Genomic DNA, 25,713 nt, shown 5'->3' on the forward strand with positions numbered 1-25,713 from the left:
TGGCAAATATATCTGCAAACTACCCTCAACCCACTGCCAATGCATTTGAAATGGTTGAATGTGGTAATGTGGTTCATGATTAACTCTGCCTGGGTTTTCAACCTCACTGTATGTCTTGGGAATACCAGGAGATTGTAAAACTTTACCACCAAATAGAGCAACTATATTGCTTACTTGGATTGCTGGAAAGAAACATGAATGAAGTATGGGTTACCTCTGTTACTCAACCGAATAAGGAGCTGTACCTTTTTTTTTTTTTTTTTTTTAAATCTTGGAACTGCAGATGCACACCAGAAACTGATGACTCTTGCAGTTAAAAGATATCGAATGAATAAAACTCAGTTAAAGTTACTCACCCTTTGATGTAAACTAGACAGAGTGAACACGGAAATGAGGAGAGGGACAATTCCTGAAGACGAGTCAACTTGGTGCATCGCGCTAAAAAAACTAAAAAATAATAATAAAAATAATATAAATAATAATATTATATAAGTGTAAGTAGTAAGAGAGAAACAATACACACATTTGTGATTAGTATAACATCAAGCTCCAGCGCTTGATTTATTCATTTTTAAATTTTCTCCACAACAAATGAGGCGGCAACTTTTTAGTTTAACATTAAAAAAATAAATGTACATACAAGTTCTTATTGCCTTTTAATATTGTAAAGAACTGTTATGTGTGTTTATTGTTGTGTGTTGCAAGGCTCAAGTTAAGTAGTCTTGCATCACACTTTGCAAGTTCAAATTTTGTGACTCAAAAAACTCAAAAAAAGCAATACTGCGAATCACAGCTTTACCGTGGAGCCGGTCGCAGAGACAGTAGCATGCAGGGACGTATGTGAGACAACATGCTTACATCACAGATGCGTGGGAAGTAGAATGGCGAAGTGAAGTTTTAGAAGAAAGAAAAATGGCAAAATTGTGGGAGCATTTTATTGTGGAATGCAAGGCACACACCCGTTCGTTGTCACACTGACCTTTCTCTATACTGTATCATGGGACCCGAGAGAAGAAGGTGAAGGCTCCGCTCCAATTCTTCCAAATATGTTCTATAGGGTTAATTTCTGGTTCTGTGGTCAGTGTCAAATTTTTCATATACTGTATATTACAGAAAACACAAAATGCCAAAGAAGAAGCAAAACAAATTTGTGGAATTAACCTTGTAATGTATGACATCATGTATGAGGGTGGCTCAACCTCCAAGTTGTTTTTTTTGTTTTTTTGTTTGTTTTTTTAACCGATGTTACAACAACATAAGTGAGGGACCAGACAAAGCATGGCTAAAATACTCCTATGATGAAAAATATTAATGGATTGAGATTTCCCTTGCCCGGACACAGGTCACCGGGGGCCCCCTCTGGAGCCAGGCCTGAAGGAGGGACTCAAAGGCGAGTGCCTGGTGGCCGGGCCTGCACCCATTGGGGCCCGAAAGGGTAACGTGGGTCCCCCTTCCCATGGACTCACCACCTGTGGGAGGGGCCATAGGGGTCGGGTGCAATATGTGTTGGGCGGTGGCCGAAGGCAAAAACCTTGGCGATCCAGAATCAGAATCATCTTTATTTGCCAAGTATGTCCAAAAAACTAAATTTTTCTCCTGTAGTTGGAGCCACTCTAGTACGACAACAGACAGTCAATTGACAGAGAACACTTTTGAGACATAAAGACATTGACAAAAAAAAAACAGTCACTGAGCAGTAAAGGGTTGCTAGTTATCTGGTAATAATAATGGTAATTATTTTTTGACAATTGTGCAAAAAGATGCAGAGAACGAACACCATGTTCAAGCATAAGGGTGTCCACACGTGCACTTGGAACCAGGACACCCTAGGTCTCAGTTCGATGATCCACTTCTGGTCGTGTCATCGGTCTTGCGGCCGCATGTCGTGGACACTCGGGTGAAGAGAGGGGCGAGCTGTCAACTGATCACCACCTGGTAGTGAGTTGGCTCTGATGGTGGGGGAAGATGCCGGTCTGACATGGCAGGCCCAAACGTATTGTGAGGGTCTGCTGGGAATGTCTGGCAAAATCCTCTGTCATAAGGAGTTTCAACTCCCACCTCCGACAGATCTTTGCTCATGTTCCGGGGGAGGCGGGGGACATCGAGTCAGAGTGGACCATGTTCCGCGCCTCCATTGGTGAGGCGGCCGACCGGCGCTGTGGCCATAAGGTGGTCGGTGCCTATCGTGGCGGAAATCCCCTCCACCGTTGAACGGTGAGGGATGCCGTCAAGCTGAAGAAGGAGTCCTATCGGGCCTTTTTGGCATGTGGGACTCCAGAGGCAGCTGATGGGCTGGCCAAGTGGAATGCAGCTTTGGTGGTTGCTGAAGCAAAAACTCGGGCATGGGAGGACTTCGGTGAGGCCATGGAGAAAGACTTCCAGATGGCTTCGAGGAAATTCTGGTCCACCATCCGGTGTCTCAGGAGGGGGAAGCAGCTGCTGACCTTGACTCGGGACGTTGTGAGTTGGTGGGGAGAATACTTCGAAGAGCTCCTCAATTCCATGACACGTCTTCCCGTGAGAAAGCAGAATCTGGGTTCTCTGAGGCGGGCTCGCTGGTGTTGAGGTCACCGAGGTGGATAAAAAGCTCCTTGGGGTTGGATGAGATTCGCCCGGAGTTCCGAAAGGCTCTGGATGTTGTGGCGCTGTCCTGGTTGACACGCATCTGCAATATCGCGTGGACATCGGGGCAAGTGCCTCTGGATTGGCAGACTGGGGTGGTGGTCCCCCTTTTTAAGAAGGGGGACCGGATGGTGTGACCCAACTACAGGGGGATCACACTCCTCAGCCTCCCTGGTAAGGTCTATTCAGGGGTGCTGGAGAGGAGGGTCTGTCGGAAAGTCGAATCTCAGATTCAGAAGGAGCAGTGTGGTTTTCGTCCTGGCCTTGGAACAGTGGACCAGCTCTACACCCTCAGCAGGGTCCTCGAGGGTGCATGGGAGTTCGCCCAACCAGTCTACATGTGTTTTGTGGACTTGGAGAAGGCGTTCGACCGTGTCCCCCTGATACGAGCTGTTCGGTCCCTGTACGACCCGTGTCAGAGTTTGGTCCGCATTGCCGGTAGTAAGTCGGACTCGTTTCCGGTGAGGGTTGGATTCCGCCAAGGCTGCCCTTTGTCACCGATTCTGTTTATAACTTTTATGGACAGAATTTCTAGGTGCAACCGAGGCGTAGAGGTGGTCCGGTTTCGTGGCCTCAGTATTGCATCTCTGCTTTTTGCAGAATATGTGGTTCTGTTGGCTTCATCAAGCCGTGATCGCCAACTCTCACTGGAGCGGTTCGCAGCTGAGTGTGAAGTGGCTGGGATGTGAATCAGCATCTCCAAATCTGAGACTATGGTCCTCAGTCGGGAAAGGGTGGTGTGCCCTCTCCAGTTCGGGGATGAGATCCTCCCCCAAGTGGAGGAGTTCAAGTATCTCAGGGTCTTGTACACGAGTGAGGGAAGAATGGAACGGGAGATCGAGAGGCGGATCGGTGCAGCGTCTGCAGTGATTTCGGACTTTGTATCGGTCTGTTGTGGGGAAGAAGGAGCTCAGCCTCCCAGTTGAGGTGTTCCGGGCACGTGCCATCGGGAGGAGACCCCGGGGATGACCCAGGACACGGTGTCTCTCGGATGGCCTGGGAACACCTCTGGATCCCCCCCGGAAGAGCTGGATGAATTGGCTGGAGAGAGGGAAGTCTGGGCGTCCCTGCTAGAGCTACTGCCCCCATGACCCGACCTCGGATAAGTGGTAGAAAATGGATGGCTGGATGGACAACAACATTTATGGGAATGGATTATGTTCTTTGTTAAAGCATATGGTTGTAGCGTATATTGGTTTTGGATAAAAACGTAATTAATTTTGGAAAAAGAATACGCCGGAAGCGAAATCCTGCCTTTACCTCTGGTTTAGTTTGATTTACGTTTAAGGTTATAATAAAACTATCTTCCACTCAAAAGGGGCACCGTGTCTTTTTTTTATATTCAGAAACTTTAGGAAGAGTGATGAAACCCTCTAATCAATCTCTCTATTCTGGAAAGGTTGCTACATGGATGAAATAAGAGTTCTAGTTTACAGTGGTTTATTGTTGCACTCAAACACAGGGAGTGGAATTTTAGAGAAAATGTAATTAAATCATAGGGGGAAAACTACAGGGAAACAATGGAGATGGACTAGACTACAAAGACTACAACCAAACGTACGTAAAGAACAAAATCTAGGGTGAATGACTGAACTCGAGATGTGAGGGTGGAATGAACATGTGCTGTGACAATGCGAGAGCTGAGAACTTCAGTGACGCTGAGTTAAGCCCAATTATGCACCAATTTGTACCTAGGAATCAACACGTTCCATTCACGTTGCATAGAAGACAATTTAGGCAGGCTGGTCGATCTTCCCGATAGATGGGTCGGGGCGTCGAGCAGGTAGATTGGAAGAAAAAGGAGAAAAAAAGGAAAAACAGAGAAAAGCAAGGGTAGGGTTGCCGAAGCGCCTTTGTGACGGTGTCCGCCACGGGCTCAGAGAAAACTTGCGCCGCAATTCCTTCCTGACTGATCTTTGATCCATAAGCTGCCCCAGACACACTAAAGTGTAGTTTCGGGGCGAGGGCAGAGTGCTTCTGCCGTCCGCGCAACAAAGAAGAGCCCAGAGGAACAAAAGCTCTGGCTTTTATACCAAGGAGCAAGGAGGGCTGCCCCAAAGGGTTTCTAGCGGGAGGAGAGTCTACGTCTCGGATTTTTAAAAAATGAATTCTAGAATTTTCTGTTGTTTTAATACCTGTGGAATAGGAACTTAATTATTGGATCTAAGACAAAGAAATCTGTTCCCAGCTTTTGCATTGTCGCGCACACACCGTGGTTAATCTATGCAATGAGTGTTACAACCTTATTTGGTGACTATTATCACTTAATATTTGTGATGTCACATTTGTGTTGTGTGAGGTAAAACATCTCATCTGATTCAGTTGACAATCAGATTTGACAGCAGACCTGTGGGGAAAACAATCATCAGTGACATTGGTACTGTACTTGGACATTCGCGCAGGGTTAGTAAAATATCAAATCAGACATTTAAATTCGGTGAAAACTGAGCACAGTTCGCGGCTTGCAGTAAATCTCCACCGCCAGCCGGTGTCGCCAGTGTTCCAGCAATTGGCCACTTTTGAAAAGAAAGCAACAAATGGTCTATTGAACTTTATTTTTGAGTTCTTTGTCAGATTTGGGAAGTGGTCCTCCCAACCTTTTGGTCGGCATGTCATTTATGCACCACAAAGTGTCTTTGATGAATGGAAACACAGATTTCTAGGGGAGCTGTTCATTAGTTTAAGGTCCAGGTGACATAAACCAGGCTTCCTGTGACCGTTTGGCTCAGTGGGGCAGCAGGGAGGAATGCAGAGTTTATCCGTTGTGGGGATTGGTGTTGGCGCCTTTTTCCGTCAGGGCGTATTTTCTACATGGTCAATAAAAGTAAATTGTTGTTGGGTGACAGTAGGCTAGCAGAACATTTCTTTGTGGATGGGATCCGGAAAGAACTACACATCTCCTTAGCCTGCTGCAGCATTGTGTGATAGACAGGAAGCATCACACAGATACAGTATTTGAGATGACTTTGCAGTACTGTCGTCTCTTTAGCAGCAAAACTAAATACATTTCACTCAGGTTTGGTCTTTTTCCACAGCAACGCTCACAACAGTTATAGCTCTCAATTCTTATTGTAAGTGAAATTTAGGGAACATGGTGTAGGTTTGTCAAAGTGGAGGACATCATATAAAGCATCATAACTACTAGTAGTAATGTGGCAATGTCTGTACTATGATCAAGTGGTTCAACTATGGCAAAACAAGAAAATTATAGTATAGACTGCAGTTTTATGGCAGACAAAAAGAAAAAGACACAATATATGGGTCGATCAAGCTATTTTTCACAAAGAACACAGCCTTTCCGTAAAACCTGTTTACAAGACAAACTCAAATCCTTGTGTAAACACCCTTCCCCTGTACGGTGTGTGTGTGTGTGTGTGTGTGTGTGCACGTGTACATGTATTTTCTTGTTCTGCTGTCTTCTTGTCCTCTCCTCAGGTATCTTTTCGTTTTTGGTGATAGCAGTAACCGTCTCCATAGCAACAGAGAGCTTACAATGAAGTGAGTGAAAGAAAGGATGGAAAAATAGATAAGAGGAAAGAAAAACGTATGCTCCCCAATTTCATTTATTTATTTATTTATTTTCAACAGCTTGACCTCCTAAAGCTTCTCCTGGACCCATCTGTTCGCTTACTTCATTTATCATCGCTTTATTTGTCCCTGTGTCTGTCCAATTATACCTTCTGCGTCTGAGAAACGTGTCTTATGAGACCTAGATCTGCTCGATGAATCCTTACAATGGGCTATGTACAGGAATGCTTCCCCTGCTATGAACTGAGGGCAATTCTTTAACACTTTAACCCTTTATTCAGTCCACAGGCACAATCTAATTGCATCAACTACAATTGATGCATCAAACATATAAAATATATTTACACAGCTAATAATGTTCAGTGTTGATTGACACTTTCAGACATTTAATATACATATGACCAGTTTTGGTTATCTAATGATGATGCCATGCAGTACTGAACAGCTGGACCAGCCACAATTATAAGCATATGGTTTGATACTACTCTGATGGTGTAAAGCCAATCAGACTATAGTTATCTAGTGAATTGAGTTTTTGATACAGCTCATGTCCAGGTGGCTTTGCCGAAGTTGGTAGAGCGGGTCGTCCAGTTTATAGCCTTGGAGTGACTGCCTGCTGTTGAAATGTCCTTGGGCAAAAGAAAAGGAGAAAGAAAGAAATGTCCTTGGGCAAGTCACTGAACCCTAAATGGAACCCAATGGGCCTGACAGTGCCTTGCATGGGAGCAGTTGCTCACTGGTGTATGAATGTGTGCGTGAATGGGGGAATGTGAGCCTCTGTAAGGCATTTTGGGCACTCCATTCACCATTTACCTGATGAATTGGATCAGAATTATACAGTATATTCTTTAATTCTTACTGTAATTTTGTAGAAATGTTTTGGCACTATGCATCTACTCTCTACCCTGCAGGTTGGAGTCTCTCCTCAAATAATGAATTCAAAAATACATGCACACATGATTGCCCCTCTTTAACATTACAATAAGACAGTGTCATGTATGTAAGTTAATATAATGTTCGGTCATGTAGTTATGTATAAATTGTGTGGGTGACAAAAACAGTCTGTATGTGTTTTCTTTTGTAATCTTATCAACAGACACAAGTTGCTGACGGAAGTAAGAGGGAGACGTGACATGGAAGTGAGAAGCAGAAATGTGTAAGTTATAGTGCAAGCGGAGAAAGACAGAATTGTGTTTCTCTCCATCTAGAGAACCAGTGTAATATTCAGCATATATTAAACATAGAAGATTCTTTGGATGAATATTGAATACTCGGTCTGGCAAAAGAAAAGGTTGGAATTATAGAGGATTTCAGCTGGTAGCAAAGGGGACAGGGGTATGAATTATTTCTCTTCTTCTGAGTCATTTGCTCCCATTGGTGCAAGATCTGTATTAACTGTCACTCTCTGCCAATATCATTTGTAATTGCGCAAAGCCCCCAGTTTATAACACAGATACAGCCAGGCAGGCTCATGAAATGACTTCAGATAGATCGATAGATAGACAGACAGACAGACAGACAAGAGGTAACTCTCTGTGATATACTGTTGTCCACTTACCTAGCAACTCCCATTCACAAAGTGCCGGATAACACAATAGCAGTATGGAGGCTGACTATAACCTCAGATACACTCTGAATAAGAAAAAATAAACAAAGATGGCTTCCCAGAGAGGAAATAATAAAGATAAAGCAGTTTATATGCTTTCTCTACTAAACTTTTGCACAGTGAAGCAGAGCTTAAAATACATCAAAGGCAAACTGATCACTCTGCAGATTGCACTTGTGACCACAAAAAGACATTTTATCTCATAAACTTGTATCTTTTTATATCAGCTTGCGCAGTAATAATTCCATCCATCCATCCATCCATTTTCTTCCGCTTATCCAAGGTCCGGTCGCGGGGGCAGTAGCTTTAGCAGGGAAACCCAGACTTCCCTCTCCCCAGCCACTTCCTCCAGCTCTTCCAAGGGGATCCCGAGGCGTTCCCAGGCAAGCTGAGAGACGTAGTCTCTCCAGCATGTCCTGGGGCGTCCCCGGGCTCCCCTCCCGGTAGGACATGCCCGGAACACCTCACCAGGGAGGGGTCCTGGAAGCATCCAAAACAGATCTTCACCTCCACCTCATCTGGCTCATCTCAATGCGGAGGAGCAGCGGTTCTACTCTGAGCCCCTCCCGGGTGACCGAGCTTCTCACGCCATCTCTAAGGGAGAGCCCGGACACCCTGCGGAGGAAACTCATTTCGGCCGCTTGTATCCGGTATTTTGTTCTTTTGGCCACGACCCACAGCTCCTGACCATAGGTGAGGGTAGGAACGTAGATTGACCGACAAATAGAGAGCTTCGCCTTACGGCTTAGCTCCTTCTTCACCACAACGCACCGATCCGCCTGTCGATCTCCCGTTCCGTTCTTCCCTCACTCAGAATCAGAATAATCTTTATTTGCCAAGTATGTCCAAAAACACACACAAGGAATTTGTCTCCAGTAGTTTGAGCCGCTCTAGTACGACAACAGACAGTCAATCTCCACTTGGGAATAGGATCTCATCCCCGGATTGGAGAGGGCACGCAACACTTTTCCGAGTGAGGACCATTTTTGCAATCACAGCTTGATTAAGCCAACATAACCACATCATCTGCAAAAAGCAGAGATGTAATACTGAGGCCACCAAACCGGAAACCCTCTACGCCTCGGCTGCGCCTCGAAATTCTGTCCATAAAAGTTATGAACAGAATCGGTGACAAAGTGGCAAGCCTTGGCGGAGTCCCAAACTTCACCCGAAACGAGTCCGACATACTGCGGTCAATGGGGACCAAACTCTAACACCGGTCGTACAAGGACCGAACAGCCCGTATCAGGGGGTTCGGTACCCTGTACTCCCGAAACACCCCCCACAGGACTCCCCAAGGGACACGGTCGAACGCCTTCTCCAAGTCCACAAAACAGATGTAGACTGGTTGGGCGAACTCCCATGCACCCTCAAGGACCATGCCAAGGGTGAAGAGCTGGTCCACTGTTCCATGACCAGGACGAAAACCACACTGCTCCTCCTGCATTTGAGATTCGACTTCCCGACGGACCCTCCTCTCCAGCTCCCCTGAATAGACCTTACCAGGGAGGCTGAGCAGTGTGATCCCCCTGTAGTTGAAACACACTCTCCGGTCCCCCTTCTTAAAAAGGGGCACCACCACCCCAGTCTGCCAATCCAGAGGCATTGTCCCTGATGTCCATGCGATGTTGCAGAGGCGTGTCAACCAGGACAGCCCTACAACATCCAGAGCCTTTCGGAACTCCGGCCGAATCTCATCCACGCCTTGCCACCTCAGTGACCTCAACCGCAGAGATAAGAGAGTCCGCCTCAGAGAACCCAGACTCTGCTTCCTCATGGGAAGGCGTGTCGGTGGAATTGAGGAGGTCTCCGAAGTATCCTCCCCACCGACTCACAACGTCCCGAGTCGAGGTCAGCAGCGCCCCATCCCCACTATACACAGTGTTGATGGTGCACTGCTTCCTCCTCCTGAGACGCCGGACCAGAATTTCCTCGAAGCTGTCCGGAAGTCGTTCTCCATGGCCTCACCGAACTCCTCCCAGAATTCTAGTAGCATAATTCTTGTGTGTTTTTAAGCTAGCCTTTATAGAGAATCTTTGACCACAAATTGAGCAGTTTTGCCTCAGCGACCACCAAAGCTGCATTCCGCTTGGCCAGCCGGTACCCATCAGCTGCCTCAGGAGTCCCACAGGTGGTGATCAGTGATGATCAGACCACAAAGTCGATCATCGAATGGCGACCTAGGGTGTCCTGGTGCCAAGTGGACATGTGGACACCTTTATGCTCGAACATTGTGTTCATTATGGACAATCCGTGGTGAGCACCGAAGTGCAATAACAGAACACCACTCGGGTTCTGATCGGGTTCTATTCCTCCCAATCACGCCCTTCCTGGTCTCACCGTCATTGCCCATGTGAGCATTGAAGTCCCCCAGCAGAACAATGGAGTCACCAGCGGGAGTGCTCGCCAGCACCCCCCTCCAAGGACTCCAAAAATGGTGGGTACGCTGAACTGCTGTTTGGTGCATAGGCACAAACAACAGTCAGGACCCTTCCCCCCACCCGAAGGCGGAGGGAGGCTACCCTCTCGTTCACCGGGGTGAACCCCAATGTACAGGCACCGAGCCGGCGGGCAATAAGTATACCCATACCTGCACGGCGCCTCACACCATGGGAAACTCCAGAGTGGAAAAGAGTCCAACCCCTCTCAAGAGGACTGGTACCAGAGCCCAAGCCGTGTGTGGAGGTGAGCCCGACTATATCTAGTCAGAACTTCTCGACCTCACACACCAGCTCGGGCTCCTTCCCTGCCAGAGAGGTGACATTCCACGTCCCTAGAGCCAGTTTCTGTTGCCGGGGATTGGATCGCCAAGGTCCCCGCCTTCGGCCACTGCCCAGCTCACACTGCACCCGACCCCTATGGCCCCTCCCACAGGTGGTGAGCCCATGGGAAGGGGGACCCACATTCCCCTTTCGAGCTGTGCCGGATCCCACGGGTGCAGGCCCGGCCACCAGGCGCTCGCCTTCACGCCTCACCTCCAGGCCTGGCTCCAGAGGGGGCCCCCGGTCACCCAAGGGCAAGAGAAACCTAAATGCATTATTTTTATTCGTTATAGGGGTTTATGGAGCCGTGCTTTGTCTGGTCCCTCACCTAGGACCTGTTTGCCATGGGTGACCCTCCCAGGGGCGTGTAGCCCCAGAAAACTTAGCTCCTAGGATCATTGGGACCCACAAATCCCTCCACCAAGATAAGGTAACGGCTCAAGGAGGGGGCAGTAATACTTATTCATGTAAATTCTGTTAAACGAAACAGTTGGATGTCGACATATAGCTAGTCGACAACTAGCCACGCTCGTTTTCCTTTTGTCGCGGTAATTCTTCATCGAGTACAAGATTTTACGCCTTTCGTTGATTTCCTTGGGGAACTGATCATTCATTCCAAACGAAGTCCCTTTGAGCTCCCGATCTTTTGATTTTACAAACACTTTTTGCTGAAAGTGTTCAAACTTTGCAATGATGGGACGTGGTCGGTTTCCTGACCAAGGGCCTCCCAATCGGTGGACACGGTGAAAAGTAATCTTGTCGACTGTATCTTGAGCACCGACATCATAAACTTTTTAATCTGGTCCTCGGGTCTTCCGGAGGATTTTCTGGAATGCTGGAGAAAATTAGATTGTCGCGCATGCTTCTTGATTGAATGTCCAAAGTAGTTTCTTTCATGAATTTATATTCCAGTCTAAGAGTTTGTAGTTCTGCTGACGTTGACATCATGTTTGATCGAAGGGCAGTATTATCTAATCAGAGGTCGTTCACTTGTTGTTGTGTGAATTCCAAGATCTTTCTGAGTTCAGCGATCTCCTAGCAAATCAAATCAAGTGCAATTGATCATTTCTTGTCGATTGAAAGGAGGACACTCATCTGTATCGCTGTCGAATCAAGTAAATCCTCAGTTGAAGTGGAAGAATCAGCTTTTTTGTCTCTTCAACGGCAGCTCAACGTGATGGGTCGGATCATCCATGACAGATGAGTTGGCGTTGCCCTAACTGCGCGGATTGCAAGTGGCTCTCTACAAGTTACTGCTGCTAGCAAAGCTGGCGAAGGAAAAGAGAAAAGAACAAAGCGACCATCCGCCGTTGACAGAAATTTTATCTTGTAATAGCTGCTTTTTCAAGACTACGCAAGGGGCACCGCCATGTTTTTCGTCTTCGGAAATTACGCAATCTCAACTCAACCGTGAGCCCCCTCCACTGTGACACAGTAAAACTGTTACGGCATAAAAGGGAGCTATTCCATTCTGCTTGACCTAACAGCTGAACAGGACAAAAAAAAAAAAAAAAGTAAATTCTGTTAAACATAATACTCTTTCGCACCCCGCTAGCATCCAGTCATTGTTCTTCCAAAAGCAGTAATGGTAAGCACATCTGCCTCACAGTTCTCAGGACCCGGGTTCAAATCTGGCCTTGCCTGTGTGGAGTTTGCATGTCCCCCCTGCCTGCGTGGTTTTTCTCCGGGTACTCCGGTTTCCTCCCACATCCCAAAAACATGCATGGTAGGTTAATTGAAGACAAAATTGTACATGGGGGTGAATGTGAGTGCGAATGGTTGTTGGTTTATATATGTGCCCTACGATTGGCTGGCGACCAGTTCAGGGTGTACACATCCTCTCGCCCAGAGTCAGCCGGGATAGGCTCCAGCACGCCCGTGACCCTAGTGAGGATAAGCGGTTCAGAAAATGGATGGATGGATGAAAACTGTTTTAAAATTAAATATTATAGCATTAAAAAAGGGTCGTGTGCGTGTGTATTACATTCTTTTATTAGTTGATATGGTAGGTGGGGTGGCCACAACCAATTGTCGAGGGGTGAACACACAGTTCCGCTCCTTATGATCATGCTAAAGCGATCACATATTTGAGTGGATAAAAGTATTCTTTGCACTTGTCACCTCATTCACTGTCTGTGTCTGTGTGACATCAGCTTTTTGAAAACGGAGATCATAGTGGTAGTATTCCCACCAAAAGTGACAGCAAACACCAGCAAAGGCTAATGTTAGCTGTTCCTCATCTCACACACACCCTCACCCCAAATTGCCATCGCCGCCCCACCCCACTCCACGTGCTTGGGGCCCTTGGACACCATTGCAGTCCCCCCGCCCCAACTTCGGCACCTCTGGTTTGTATACGTCTCCAGCACTGGTTGCGTACTACAGCTAACCACAAGGATGCGTTCATGTTCCACCATGTTTCTCCATAATCCAGTTTCAGTGTGTTGGTCAGCCATGCCAATGGGTAATCTCACTGGGACGAGACCAAGTCAGGCTCTTCCTACACCTAATACCTAACAGATCTAATGGATTCAAATTCACACAGTGGCACAAGGCACATTTAGACACTCTAGCTTGTGGGTCAGGCAATATTTGAAATCTCAGTATTATGTTTCCATGGAAACAATGTGGATATTTCCAAACAGTCAAACAAGACTTCCTCCTATTCTGTGCTGCTATTGTCTCTTCTCAACTTTAATGTTTAGTTGTATCATTGTGGCGTCAGACTTGGTGAGTGACAGGAATCACTATTCATAACAGCAAACATGGAATAATGACACACTGTATTGAAAAAAAACTTTTCAAGTCTGCAGAACAGACATTTCGATTTCTTTTTAACATTAATGTTGTAAACTCTCGACTTTCCTGTACATCCAACCATTAAATTACTTTATAGCAAATTCCAGATGACTTTTGTGTACACCCTGGACTGGTTGCCAGCCAATCACAGTTTTCCAGTGCAATTATTTTGAAAAAAGGTTTGAATAAACTTGCATATTGTTAATACGGATACTGGCACATGCTGCTGTCAGCCCCATGTAAATAAACCCTAACACTGCTGTAGGCAGAGCTTTGTTAGGGTTCATTTGATTTCATTAGCATTTATTAGCAAAGCATTAACACTGGTAGCAATTATTTCCAGCAAATGTGTTTTCTAATTAAAGTCTTTCATTTTGTTTAACTCTTTGATTTATAGTCTGTAGTACATTTAACTGATTAAAAAACTCCATGCATTATTTATTATTTGTTGTTTGGGGTTTTGTGTTTGTCCATTTAATACTCTTAAGCAGTGATTGGTATGACGGGGGGGAAACAATATGAGAGAAAACTTAATATTTGATCAAATGCAAACACTGATGTAAAGAAAAAACAAGTGCCATTCTCTAAATGTAACCATTTCTAAATATGTAAAAGGTTGACCTTGTTTTTGGTTGCACTCAGTTGCTGCAACAGCTCTGTGTCATTTCCATATTGTTACATCTTATGTTCAGCAGAGATTAATGGAGAGAATGGGTGGCAAAATTCAAATAAAAATTAAAAAGCAAGCACAAAACATCAGTGAATTTCAAAGAGAGGGAGAGAGCTGGATAAGAAGTGATCAACAATACATTGTCTGTAAACTGTAACAGCAAGTGCACCATGCTGCTCACTTAAGGCACGATATTTTTAAGGCCATAAAAACATCACAGGAAGGAGATGAAATGAATTATTGAAATACTATTGTAATATACACAAAAACTAAACCAATCGTTTCTGCTCTGCATTCTTTTTTATGAGGAATTATTGTGAAAAACTTGCTTTGTTGTTTTAATTGCATAAGAAAACAATAATTACTGGGACACATAGAGTTCCCAGATGTCCATGCGATGAACCCAGACAGCCCCAGATTATCTAGCGCCTTGAAGAAATCTGAATGGATCTCAGGCACCCCTGGGACCTTGCCACCAAGGAGCTTTGAAACAATCTTGGTGACCTGAGCCCCAGAGACAGGAAAGCCCACCTCAATTCCCCAGACTCTGCTTCCTCATTGGATGGTGTGGAATTCAGGAGGCACCTGAAGTATCGGTGTTGCAAGCGTTTCGCATGGTATCGTAAATCAAAAAGCATGAGCAGATTTCTGGTGAGGTTATTGGTTCTTTGAAAAAAAATAAGAAAATGTGTAATGTGTAAACTATTAAAGTACTGTATATCCTAGCATGAGTGATTTCTGACCACAAGCAGTAGTCAGCCATTAACAAATACTGTAAATGGTAGCTCAGTAAATCCTTTTCCATATTGATTTTAAATCAGTATAGTGCCAGGTCTTGAGTGGTTCAATGCTTTTATGAAACACTGGTAATGTAATAGAACACTGTAATTAAAATGAGACCACGTATAGGACAGCTCCTTTGTCAGAAAGCCATAGGGAAGTCTTTTAGAGCAATTGCTCCCTCACCAATACACCAAATGTACATGAGCGATGTAAGAGAGAAAATAGGCTTTGCTATTAATTGGTCAATTGATATTAATCCATTCAAAGCATCTTAGTGCAGCAAAAAAAAAACCTCAACATGTATGTATAAACATTTACTGTGAAGGCCAGAGCCTTCTGAGTCTCATGGTTGTTGTTGCCATGCAACAAACAAAATCAGAGCTTTTGAATAATTGTCTTTCACCTAAGAATGTAAGAATGAAGCCCATAATATATGTGGCATGTCTACATTTACATGGTTTTAAAGCCCTGTGAAGGCAATCCATACCTCCGAGTAGCCCACAATTAAAATAAGGCTGACACCCCGGATCTGTAGGATTAACTGCAAAACTCAGTTTTGCTTTTTCTGTGATTTTAGTGTGATGCCATCGCAAAAGGGTACCAGGGATGACATTGTAAATGACAAACTGTTCTCAACTGCCTTGCCTGGATAAACAAATGTAATTATGATTAATTATTAGGGCAAATATGAGAAAAATAATAATGACTTTACAACTAAAAACATTTTTTGCAACATGGAACTCTGTCCTGGTTGCTCAGCAAAATGTCAACGCAACAAGTCCCCAACAAGTTGCCATCAACAATGACGAAGAATGGATTCACACATACAGTAGTCAAAGGGTCAGTAATTGTTTTATTTTTGTTTTATTAAGCAGCATTTATCTCGATTTTACATTTGTATGACAATTAAGACTAATACGAAAATGTGACTTAACTCAGTCAATTCAGTTAATAAAGGTTTTATCATGGCCGAAGTCGATGCCTTGCTCAAGGGCACTTTGCCAGTCACCACGAAGCAAACTATCATCTCTCCAGCAACGAGTTAGTTAGCTGCAGTTGGAACCGACCCAAAGCTCAAGAGTTTACTGGCTGATTGATCAGCCCAGAACAAATTGCGTTCCAGCTTGGAGGTTCCACTGTATTTTGACAGTTAAACATAGCCAACAATTTGATGTTATAAAAGAGAGAAGAGTAAGTAAAACAATTGGTCTTGGGCTCAGTGTCAAAAGCGAAATGTGTGGTTGCGGAAGAGTGTTACGGAGCTTAAGGAAATATTTCTGATGCTGTCATCAGTATTATCATAGTTCGAGGCCTCCCTTCATCCAAAGTGGGAATTAAAGACATGCACATTTACCAGGCAGCATCTAATGCTGATTTGACATCATATAGGATAAATGTCAAGCATAATGTTAGACTACTGCAACTGTTCACATCATGTGACACAGGACTACAGTGGAGCATGTGTCAGATTTAGAGCCCTGCATCTCAATAGAGTGCTATATTTTATGACAAGATGGAGTTTTGATCATAAACTGTGCGATATCCGTCTACTTTTAGTCATCATATTCAAGTTTTTAATCTTGTCTTTTGTCAAACGTTGCTCTATACCTCACTCTTGAATATTTCAATATGTTATAATGTGTAAAGCAAATACTTTTGTTTGTGAAATGGTAGGTAGACCGCCGGTCTAATATGATTTTGATTACTTTGAATGGGACACAGACAGACACATTCTGAGCTCCGCTGACATGCGGGGTGGATGTCAAATGTATTCCATTTATAAATATGTGAACAGCGGGCATCAAACCCTCTGAATCATTGTACAAATCAATTCATTGAACACATGGTGATAATAATAATAATACATTTCTTAAATCATCCCACATGGCCGGCGCAGTAACGGGTGGCTCACATTGTCTGTTGCTACACCAGCCAAGAGCAGTGACAACGCACGGGTTGCCAGGCCAGGCTGTCATTGCGCCACATTTAAAGGCAACGAGAGGAGGATAGAAATTATTTTGCCTGTGTTCACCCCCACAATAGCGAAGGCCGCCCTCTTTTAAACAACCCGGTTTGCGCAGATTTACGCCACCTGCCACTTCGTATTTACGCCGGTCGTGAAAATAGAACCATTGCTTTTAGCTCAACGGTCAGTGCACTCGACTTCCAACCGGTGACACTGAGGCAACGCGGATTCGAGCCCAGGTTTGTCTGTACGGCACCATGTTCTCCCCTTGCTTGTGTAGTTTTTCTGCAGGTACTCTGGCTTCCTCCCACATTCAAAAAAACATTTTTTGGGTTAAGGGGAGAAAGTTAGCTGGATAAGCTCCAATGGGGACCAACTTTGTAGTTAGCCTGGGGTGTGTGGGACTTGAATTGATGACAAATCTCTTTTGCCTCTTCACCAAGAGGTCACTAATAATGTGACATCGTGTATAGCCATTGTGGGTCAAATTAGATTTGCATTTTGCAAACTGGGTTATTTTTGTTCCCATCACAAACAGTTGTATCGTGTGTATGTGTGTGTGTGTGTGTGTGTTACTGTGAGAGCGACCAAGATGGAAGAAGATTGATTCATTTTTTTTCCGCCCTCTCTCTCTCTCTTTCTCTCTCTCTCTCTCTCTCTCTCTGTCTCTCTGGCGCGCACACGCACGCAAGCTTGGCCGTGCACGCTCACGCGCAAACAGACCTTCCACGTCCTCGTTCCATCTTCATCCATCTCGCCGCTCCCTCCTCCTCCTCCTCTTTGGCAGATAAATGGGAGGAGACGCTCCCGCTGAATGCAGCGGGCGCACGCAGAAGGGCATAGCTTCCCCCCGCGCTGGTTTCCATGATCTATCGCCTCCTCCTTGGTGCATCTTGAATTGTCTTTCATGGACGCGCAGCGGGCACCGTATAACCATTTATCTCCATTGAATTTACTGACTGGAGGCATCTGACTGGATTTAAACCACCTAGCGGTGCTGGACACGAGCCGGACCGATGAGCTCATCTCCGCGCTTTCTGACTACGGGGGCATTAAAGATGCGGTTGCTGGACTGGGTCAAGGTACCTGTCTTCGAGTCACTGCGGCTCGGTTCGTCTGACTGATCCTGTCCAACGCCGCGTGTCTTTAGGGACCACTACAGTTTTGTTTTGTTTAATCCCCGTTTTTTTCTCCCGTTCTTCTGCAAATTGGATCCCGCCACCTGCAGCCTGAAGGATGGATAACTATTCTACTTTGCAACGTAAGGGACCACTTTTATGATATACATGGGTTGATGATACATCATGAATGATTACATAGAATATTGCACCTTTCCCCCCGCCAAATTTAGGATCTGTTGGACAATTTACATCAATTGGTGCATAATGTTTGTTGCGTGAAGGGACTACTCTTGTCATAATAATAATATGCAAAAGCATATATTTTATTCTCCATCATGGGTATTTGTAATACAAGTTCATGCACATGTATGTACTATATATGGAACAAAGTAATTCTCATGGTCATTAGTTTTTAAATGGTTAGGCAACAGGCTCCAGAGTTAATCAGCATTGTGCAGATAAACGGGGTCTTTTTTTTAAAAATCTTATCTCTTCAGCACCAAAATGTTCACTTCACATGCATCCTTAAGAAACAACCATGACTACAGGACGTGTGTGTTTGGTGTTCGTAAGGGGGGGTGATGCAGTGTAATTGAATCCCTGGTCTTAAACATGGAACCAAACAAGGATTCGACTGCAATTTTTCCTTGCACACCTGTTAAATAGTAAATCTGCCCGCCTGAGGTTTTGTAGCCTGGTAGCTAATATTGCCATATTCGTCTCGTCTCATTTGTTATGGAGCTTAATTGCCATTCGGATTAATAGTTTATAGCACTTCTTCAAGTTAAAAGCATCCCTCCTCTGTCCAGATAATGGTTTGTTTCCTTTGACGTTGCAGTTTGTAGTTCGGTAACATACACCTCTTTTGGATTAACTCGAGTGTCGTACATCTCTGACTCGCAGGCTGCTGAAGCAACATGCACAAAAGGCTCCTTCTAATCAAAGGGAATATTTCATTACTATCTTCATTGCAACATATTTCAAAGGTCCTCTGTCTGCACCGCCTCACAGAGGGAGTCTATTAATACACATATCTAGCCGGGCCTTTATACTCTCTTCTAACAGCCTCATTTTGCAGCATTTTTGAAAACTGATCATTATTTTATTTTTGGCACGATTTATGTTTTTGGTCTTCTCGACCAACAGTTTATCTGTTTTCCCACACAGAGCAAAATGATTAGCTTTATCTTGTCAGATTATTCTGGTTTATCATTTTCAGGGCTCTGCACTAACTTTTGCACGAGTAGCACTAGTGCAACTGACTTTTTCAAATGGTCGCACCTGCACGTGATTTGGTCGCACCATTTTTTTGAGGAGCTACAGCGTCACCATGGCATACAATAGTTTCGATTGACAGTGACTCGAGATTTGATATTTGTAAAATGTGTTACTGTGAACAAGAAGGTTTGTCCGCCACAAGCAGTAGCAGACAAAACAGGTCGATTTACGAGCAAAACAAACCAATTTGCTTATTTAAAATCGTAGTCCCAAACAGAACATGAATAAATCATTACTACTGCAATTATTGCACTTTATTTTAATGATAGTGTGTTTTCCTATACAATCCCCTTTAAAGGAGTCTGGGCTTTTTAACTTTGCACACATGGCATCTTTAAATGTCTATGCTATAAACAGGGTTTAGACAGACAGACAGATTTGTTACCTTTGCTAGGTTCATTTATTAAAACCTTTGCACATGACTGTGTTTGTAATAATGAGTGAAATGAAAGCAACAGACAAATTAAGCTGGCAATATTAGCCGTTAGCTCTATATTTCAGTTACAAAACAAACAAAAATAAAGGCGAATTTCAAACATTAAGACATGCACCCGCACAAATACGACAAGATGATATTTTTAATCTCACAAGCTGGAAACAAAAGGTCACATATGTGACCAATTTGGTCGCAGTCTCAGGCCCTGATTTTATATATGTATATATATATATATATATATATATTTACCTTCCAGCATTTTTTGACATTGAACATTTACTTTTGGACTCCCATGAGTGATCACCAGCCTGCCCCATTTGTCTTGGAAACCAGTGTGTTTCGGCTTTGGGCATTTGTTTAATAATGGACTGTTTTCCTGTCATGTCTCGCTGTATACACAGTGCTTTGTCCTTGATTGGACCCTTGAAATAAGTCTTGCTGTCATTACAGCAATGAAATAGAGGGGCTTTGAGCTTTAGGCTGACTTAATCATACTAACATGCTTCCAGTGCTTGTCCTAAGATGTTAATTCATTCATTCATTTCCCGTACCGATTATCCTCACGAGGGTCGCGGGCGTGCTGGAGCCTATCCCAGCTAATTCTGGGCGAGAGGCGGGGTACACCCTGAACTGGTCGCCTGCCAATCGCAGGGCAAGATGTTAATTGACTCACTGGAAATCTATATAAATCTTTTTGTAAATACACTGTGCTGAATGTGACAGCATCATCACAATTTCATTTTGCTTGCTGTAACCATATTCGTTTCACTATAGAGACCTATCTGTCAGTCTAATTTAAGCAAATTTAATATAAGAAGATTTTGTTCATTTAATACACGATAAACAATAGATTTTCCTCCAAGAGCAAGCTTGCATTCAGCTTGCAGAACAAAGCTGGATCAGGCTCTTTGCTGTTCCTTGTACGAGTTAGCACGGTCCTGCTGCTGCTGGTGCTGCTGCTGATGCTGGTATTGGTTGCCTAGTGACTGCATCCATGAAACTGGCTCCCATCGTCATGGTGATCAGCCATAGGAGGAAGGAGACCCAGCGAATGGAGGGGGACACACATATTAGTGCATCTGCTGTACAGTGATGCTGGATTGTGATGTTATGAATGATGATGAAAGTGTTGGTTTTGTGTGTCATAGTGTTGTGGTAGTGATGCAAAATAAGCTTAGAGAGTGAATTATACTTAATAATAATACTGCAATGAGTGCCTGTGTCATTAATCAAATATTTGAATGGTAGCGTACTGTAATTCATCTACTTCAGGCGAAGAGTCATTGTCTTTGGGTGTGGGTTATTTTAAATGCACTTTTTTTTATGTTTCTGTACATAAATATGATCTAAGTAGCTTTTGGTTTGGACACATTGGATGAAACAACACTTTCCCCACATATACATAAACCAATACATAGGCTATATCATGCAAGATCTGTAACTGGTTCCGGAGGAGGCGTAAAAGAGGGAAGAGGCAAGGACAATCTTTTTTTGGGTGCAGCACGCACTGTACTGGAGGCATAGAGACTGTGTGAAACTGCTTGAAACTGTTCTCTTCTCAATGTCAGCTTCAATTACCCTGTGCAAAATAAACAGTAAAATAAGTCTCCATACAGCTGAGTTTTAGTTAACACTGTGGGTATTTCTTTTCCTCAGCAAATAGTTCATATGCATCGATTGTGACAGCTAAAAGAATAGTAAAAAGATAACCTTTCCCTGATGTGGCAGGAAGTCAAGCGTGGTCCTTGCTGCCGGCATGTGTCCTGTCTATAAAGTGCCTTTTCAAAGCAGAAGGGTCACATCTGAGCTTGCTCCTTAGACCATAAAATAGACAATGTTTTTGTTTGCTTGTTTATTAATCTGGTTGCAGTGCATTTATTCAAATGCCATGAGCATGGGTGACCCATGACATCGTGAAACAACCCAGCAGGAAACTAGCAAGGTGTTTCACACTCAGCAGAAGGCTCAGGAAGCATTCGTGTAAGTGTGTGTCTTTCACATGGCTTTCATCCAGTTTTACCCACAAAAAAAAAAAAAAAAAAAAAAAACTGCAGCACATGAGCACCTTTTAAAGTCCTTCCATGTTTCCAGTTTTTGTAATGTAGTTCACATAGCCACAATATTTGCCCTCCTTAGACCTCATTGACAAAATCCATATACGAGCTGTTGGAATTCCACTAGCGACTATATCACGCATTTTATACGGGCTTAAATATTTGGATGTTAGCGTATGAGATTGCAGTCTGTGTCCTAGTGGTTAGCATGACTGCCTCACAGTTCTGAAGTTCTCATCTTAAATCTCAGGTTTGAATGTTCTCCCAGTGCTTGCATTGGTTTGCCCCGCTTACTTTGGCTTATTATCACATTCCAAAAAATACACATTGGGTTAATTGAAGACTTGTTAATTGAAGAATTAACCGTGAATGTGAGCGTGAATGGTTATTTGTTGATATCTGCCCTGTGATTGGGGCGGACCAGTCCAGGATGTAGCCCGCCTCTCTCTCCAAGTCGGCTGGAATAGACTCCAGCTCACCCGTGACCCTAATGGATGAATGGGTGAAGGAATGGGTATGGGAGCCATTGAAAATGCAGATAGGGAGAAAACTAAGGGGATTTCTCATGGAAACTATTGCTTTTGTATGAACATTTGCAGTACAAATCAGTGTTGTTGGAAATACATTACATTTTGGACATGTACATTTCCTGTCAACCCCCGATGTCACACCCTTTCTTTAATTCAGATCATGTCAACATGTACACAGATGTTTTGATGTTTTGATGATTTCCCTCACGCCAGGGTAAAAACAATATTAACCATTTTTCGTCGTTAGGGTCACGTTGTCCTGGACCCAATCTGACTTTGAGCGAGGTACACCCAAGGTACACACCCTGGAGTGGTCACCAGCCAATTGATGGGCACACATAGACAAACAAATATTCACATACATTCTATATAACCTATGGACAGTTTCAAGACTTCAGTTGACCTACCACATGCATGTTTTTGGAACATACAAGCACAGGGAGAACATGAAAACTCCACACAGGAAAGGCCCACCTGCGACTCAAACCCCAAACCTCAGAACTGTAAGGCAGACTGAGTTAACCACTAGCCTACTGGCTGCAACCATCCTTCCAATATGTGTATTATGTTTTAAAACATTTGTAATATATTTTTTAATCATTAATGCCTGTTTTATTTGGTGATTGCTTCTGTCATTGCATGTTAGGCGATAGAGTCTGCTTTTATGTTCTATGACTAAGCAAAGTTTAAATGCATGAGATAGTGTCTCACATTTTAAATGACACATGCCAAAAAGACATATATATTTAAGTCTCCTGCAAGGAACTTTCCAAAAGCTCTGTTTTTAAGGACAAAAAAAATGCTTTTTGTATTGACGAAAGGCCAAAAGTCAAGGTCCGTCTATACGTGGACATGGCCTTATTCATCCTTTATCCTTTCTTTGCTCTTGATGACTTAATGTAGAAAAATAAATAAATAAATAAAATATAGTGAAAAATTGAAAACTCGTGTGGTCCGTTTCCCCAACTGGTTACACAGGAGGTGTTCAGGTAATGCAGGAATACTTAGCAAAGCACAACTAGTGTAAGAAACTGTCATTGTGACCTGTAGTGTTGCTGCAGTGCGAAAAGAAATCTAGTGTCAGTGATGCACATCTCTGCTGCCATGATGGTTATTACAAATCCTTTGCATTTTTAATAACTCAACCAGCAGTGACAGGTGCACCCTGAGTCAAGATTGATCCAGTAATTCCTTGAGAGGTGCCGCAATATGTGACAGTATCCAAGCAGATGGGAGGAGGGAGTGTTTGCATCCTATATGGTTGGTCCACGTGTTGCCGTGGGCAACCCAAGCTGCTCTCTAATGGGACAAAGACCCAGGGAACCTCTGGTCTGAGCTCTGTGAGAACATCACAGTGTTTGAATGTGAGTCCTGCAGCAAGTCTTGGCAAAGCTTTCATCCTGATTCACTAATTTGAATCTTTTGAGTCTATTAATGAACAGTGTAGTGAGTTTAACTCTACTCTCTAAGGCTGACAAAATGCAGGAACATTTCCAAATGCACACTTACCTCTTGTATTTGCTCCCACCATTCATTATATGGTAAAGCAGAGAGCAACATTAAGGAAGGAAGAAAAGAAAGGAGAAAAAAAAAAGAGTGAGAAGTGGAGAACAGGAGTGTAATCCTACAAAACACCTGCCTGGTGTCCAGTTCTGTCTCTTTCAGCTTATCTGTCATTGACTATTAGACAGGAAGAGACACATATGATATGATATGATGTGATATGGTATAGGAGATGTGTCAAGCGACAATGTACGCTGCTCTCTAGACCTGAGCTTTATCACTGAGACTCTTCCTGCGGTTTATACTGTATGTCCAATAACTCTCAAAGGCCAAGTAAACATGATTTCTCTATTAGCTGAGCAACATTTTGACTGTTTTGGAAATGTTAGTGTGGTTTTCTGTTTAGCAAAGCAAAGCAAATTTATTTATATAGCACATTTTATACACAACTCAATGTGCTTTACATGATTAAAAGCATTTAATAACAAGTAAAAAAAAAACATCTTAACATTTAAAACAGAGGGAAAAAAAAGAAATAAAAGTACAATTAAAACAGCGTACAGTGAAAGAAATAAAATGTAAAAGTGGAAATACTCTAAAAAGCATGAGAAAAAAGACAAGTTTTTAACCTGGACTTAAAAACATTCACACTTGGGGCTGACGTCACTTCTCTTGGCAACTTATTCCATTTGTGTGCAGCATAATAGCTAAATGCTGCTTCACCATGTTTGCTTTGGACTCTGTGCTCCACTATTTGACCCGAGTCTGTTGATCTCAGAGCCCTACTGGGCTTATATTTCATTAGCATTCCTTTCATGTATTCAGGACCTAAACCATTTAGTGATTTATAGACCACTAGCAGAACTTTAAAACCTATTTTAAAGCTGACTGAAAGCCAGGGTATAGACTTTAGAATTGGAGTAATATGCTTTGACTTCTTTGTTCTGGTCAGAACCTGAGCTGCAGCATTCCGAATGAGCTGCAGCTGTTTAATGTTCTTTTTGGGGAGTCCAGTCAGAAGACCATTACAATAGTCAAGTCTACTTGAGATAAAAGCATGGATGAGCTTCTCCGGGTCTGCTTGACACATGTAAGCCTTCACTCTTTCTTTTTCAGATGGTAAAGGAAGTTTTAGTAATTGATTTGATATGACTGTTGTAAGTCAGGTTGGAATCTATCAGAACACCAAGATTTCGGACTTGGTCTTTGGTTTTAAAAGTGAGTGACTCCAGGTATTTACGAACAGCAATCCTCTTTTCTTTATTGCCAAAAACAATTATCTCAGTTTTGTTGTGGTTTAATTGAAGAACATTTTGGCTCATCCAGTTTTTTATCTGTTTTAGACACAACACCTCAATTGGACTTTTGTCATCTGGAGACACTGCTACATATAACTGTGTTTCATCTGCATAGCTATGATAGTCAAAATTAAAGTTCTTAAGAATTTGACCCAAGGGTAGCATATACAGGCTGAACAAGAGGGGTCCAAGAACTGACCCTTGCGGGACCCCATAGGTCATTGCCATTCGATGAGATTGACCACTTCCAATGGTTACAAAATAACTCCTTTCCTGAACCTGAACCATTTAAGGACTGTTCCATTTAGTCCTACCCACGTTTCCAACCTGTTCAGCAGTATATTATGATCTACCATATCAAAAGCCGCACTGAGATCCAAGACCAGAACTGACACCTTTCCCAAGTCATTATTCAACCTTATATCATTTAGCACTTTGATAAGAGCAGATTCTGTAATGTGACGAGTTCGGAAACCTGATTGAAATTTGTCAAAAAATCCATTTAAGTTGAAGAAATTGCTGAGTTGATTAAAAATAACTTTCTCAACAATGTTGGCTATGAAAGGGAGATTGGAGATGGGTCTGTAGCTTGCTAACATGGAAGTGTCCAGCTACTTTAAGAGCTTTAGGAAACTCGCCTGACTGAAGTGAGCAATTGATTATTTGCTACAAATCAGCTACCACAGACTTAGCAATAGCTTTGAAAAAGTCAGATGGTATTGATTCAAGACAGTTCGTTGATGGTTTCAGCTTCTGA

General features: G+C 43.4%; 1 protein-coding gene across 16 annotated transcripts in view; it reads left to right on the forward strand.

The window, feature by feature from the left end:
- The window catches only part of lrrc7 (leucine rich repeat containing 7), a 126,246-nt gene that overhangs the window by 16,693 nt on the left and 83,840 nt on the right, over positions 1 to 25,713 (forward strand). For 15 of the 16 annotated variants that reach the window (XM_061779494.1, XM_061779495.1, XM_061779500.1 and 12 more), the window contains exon 1: positions 17,468 to 17,997. The exons of the other annotated variant lie outside the window; for it this stretch is intronic. In XM_061779494.1, the coding sequence (XP_061635478.1) occupies positions 17,973 to 17,997 (25 nt within the window). In that variant the 5' untranslated portion in view covers positions 17,468 to 17,972. Of the gene's footprint in view, positions 1 to 17,467; positions 17,998 to 25,713 lie in introns of those variants that run through there. 16 annotated transcript variants of the gene reach the window in all.

The sequence above is a fragment of the Phyllopteryx taeniolatus genome, chromosome 7, assembly GCF_024500385.1.
Source record: "Phyllopteryx taeniolatus isolate TA_2022b chromosome 7, UOR_Ptae_1.2, whole genome shotgun sequence".
Taxonomy (NCBI): domain Eukaryota; kingdom Metazoa; phylum Chordata; class Actinopteri; order Syngnathiformes; family Syngnathidae; genus Phyllopteryx; species Phyllopteryx taeniolatus.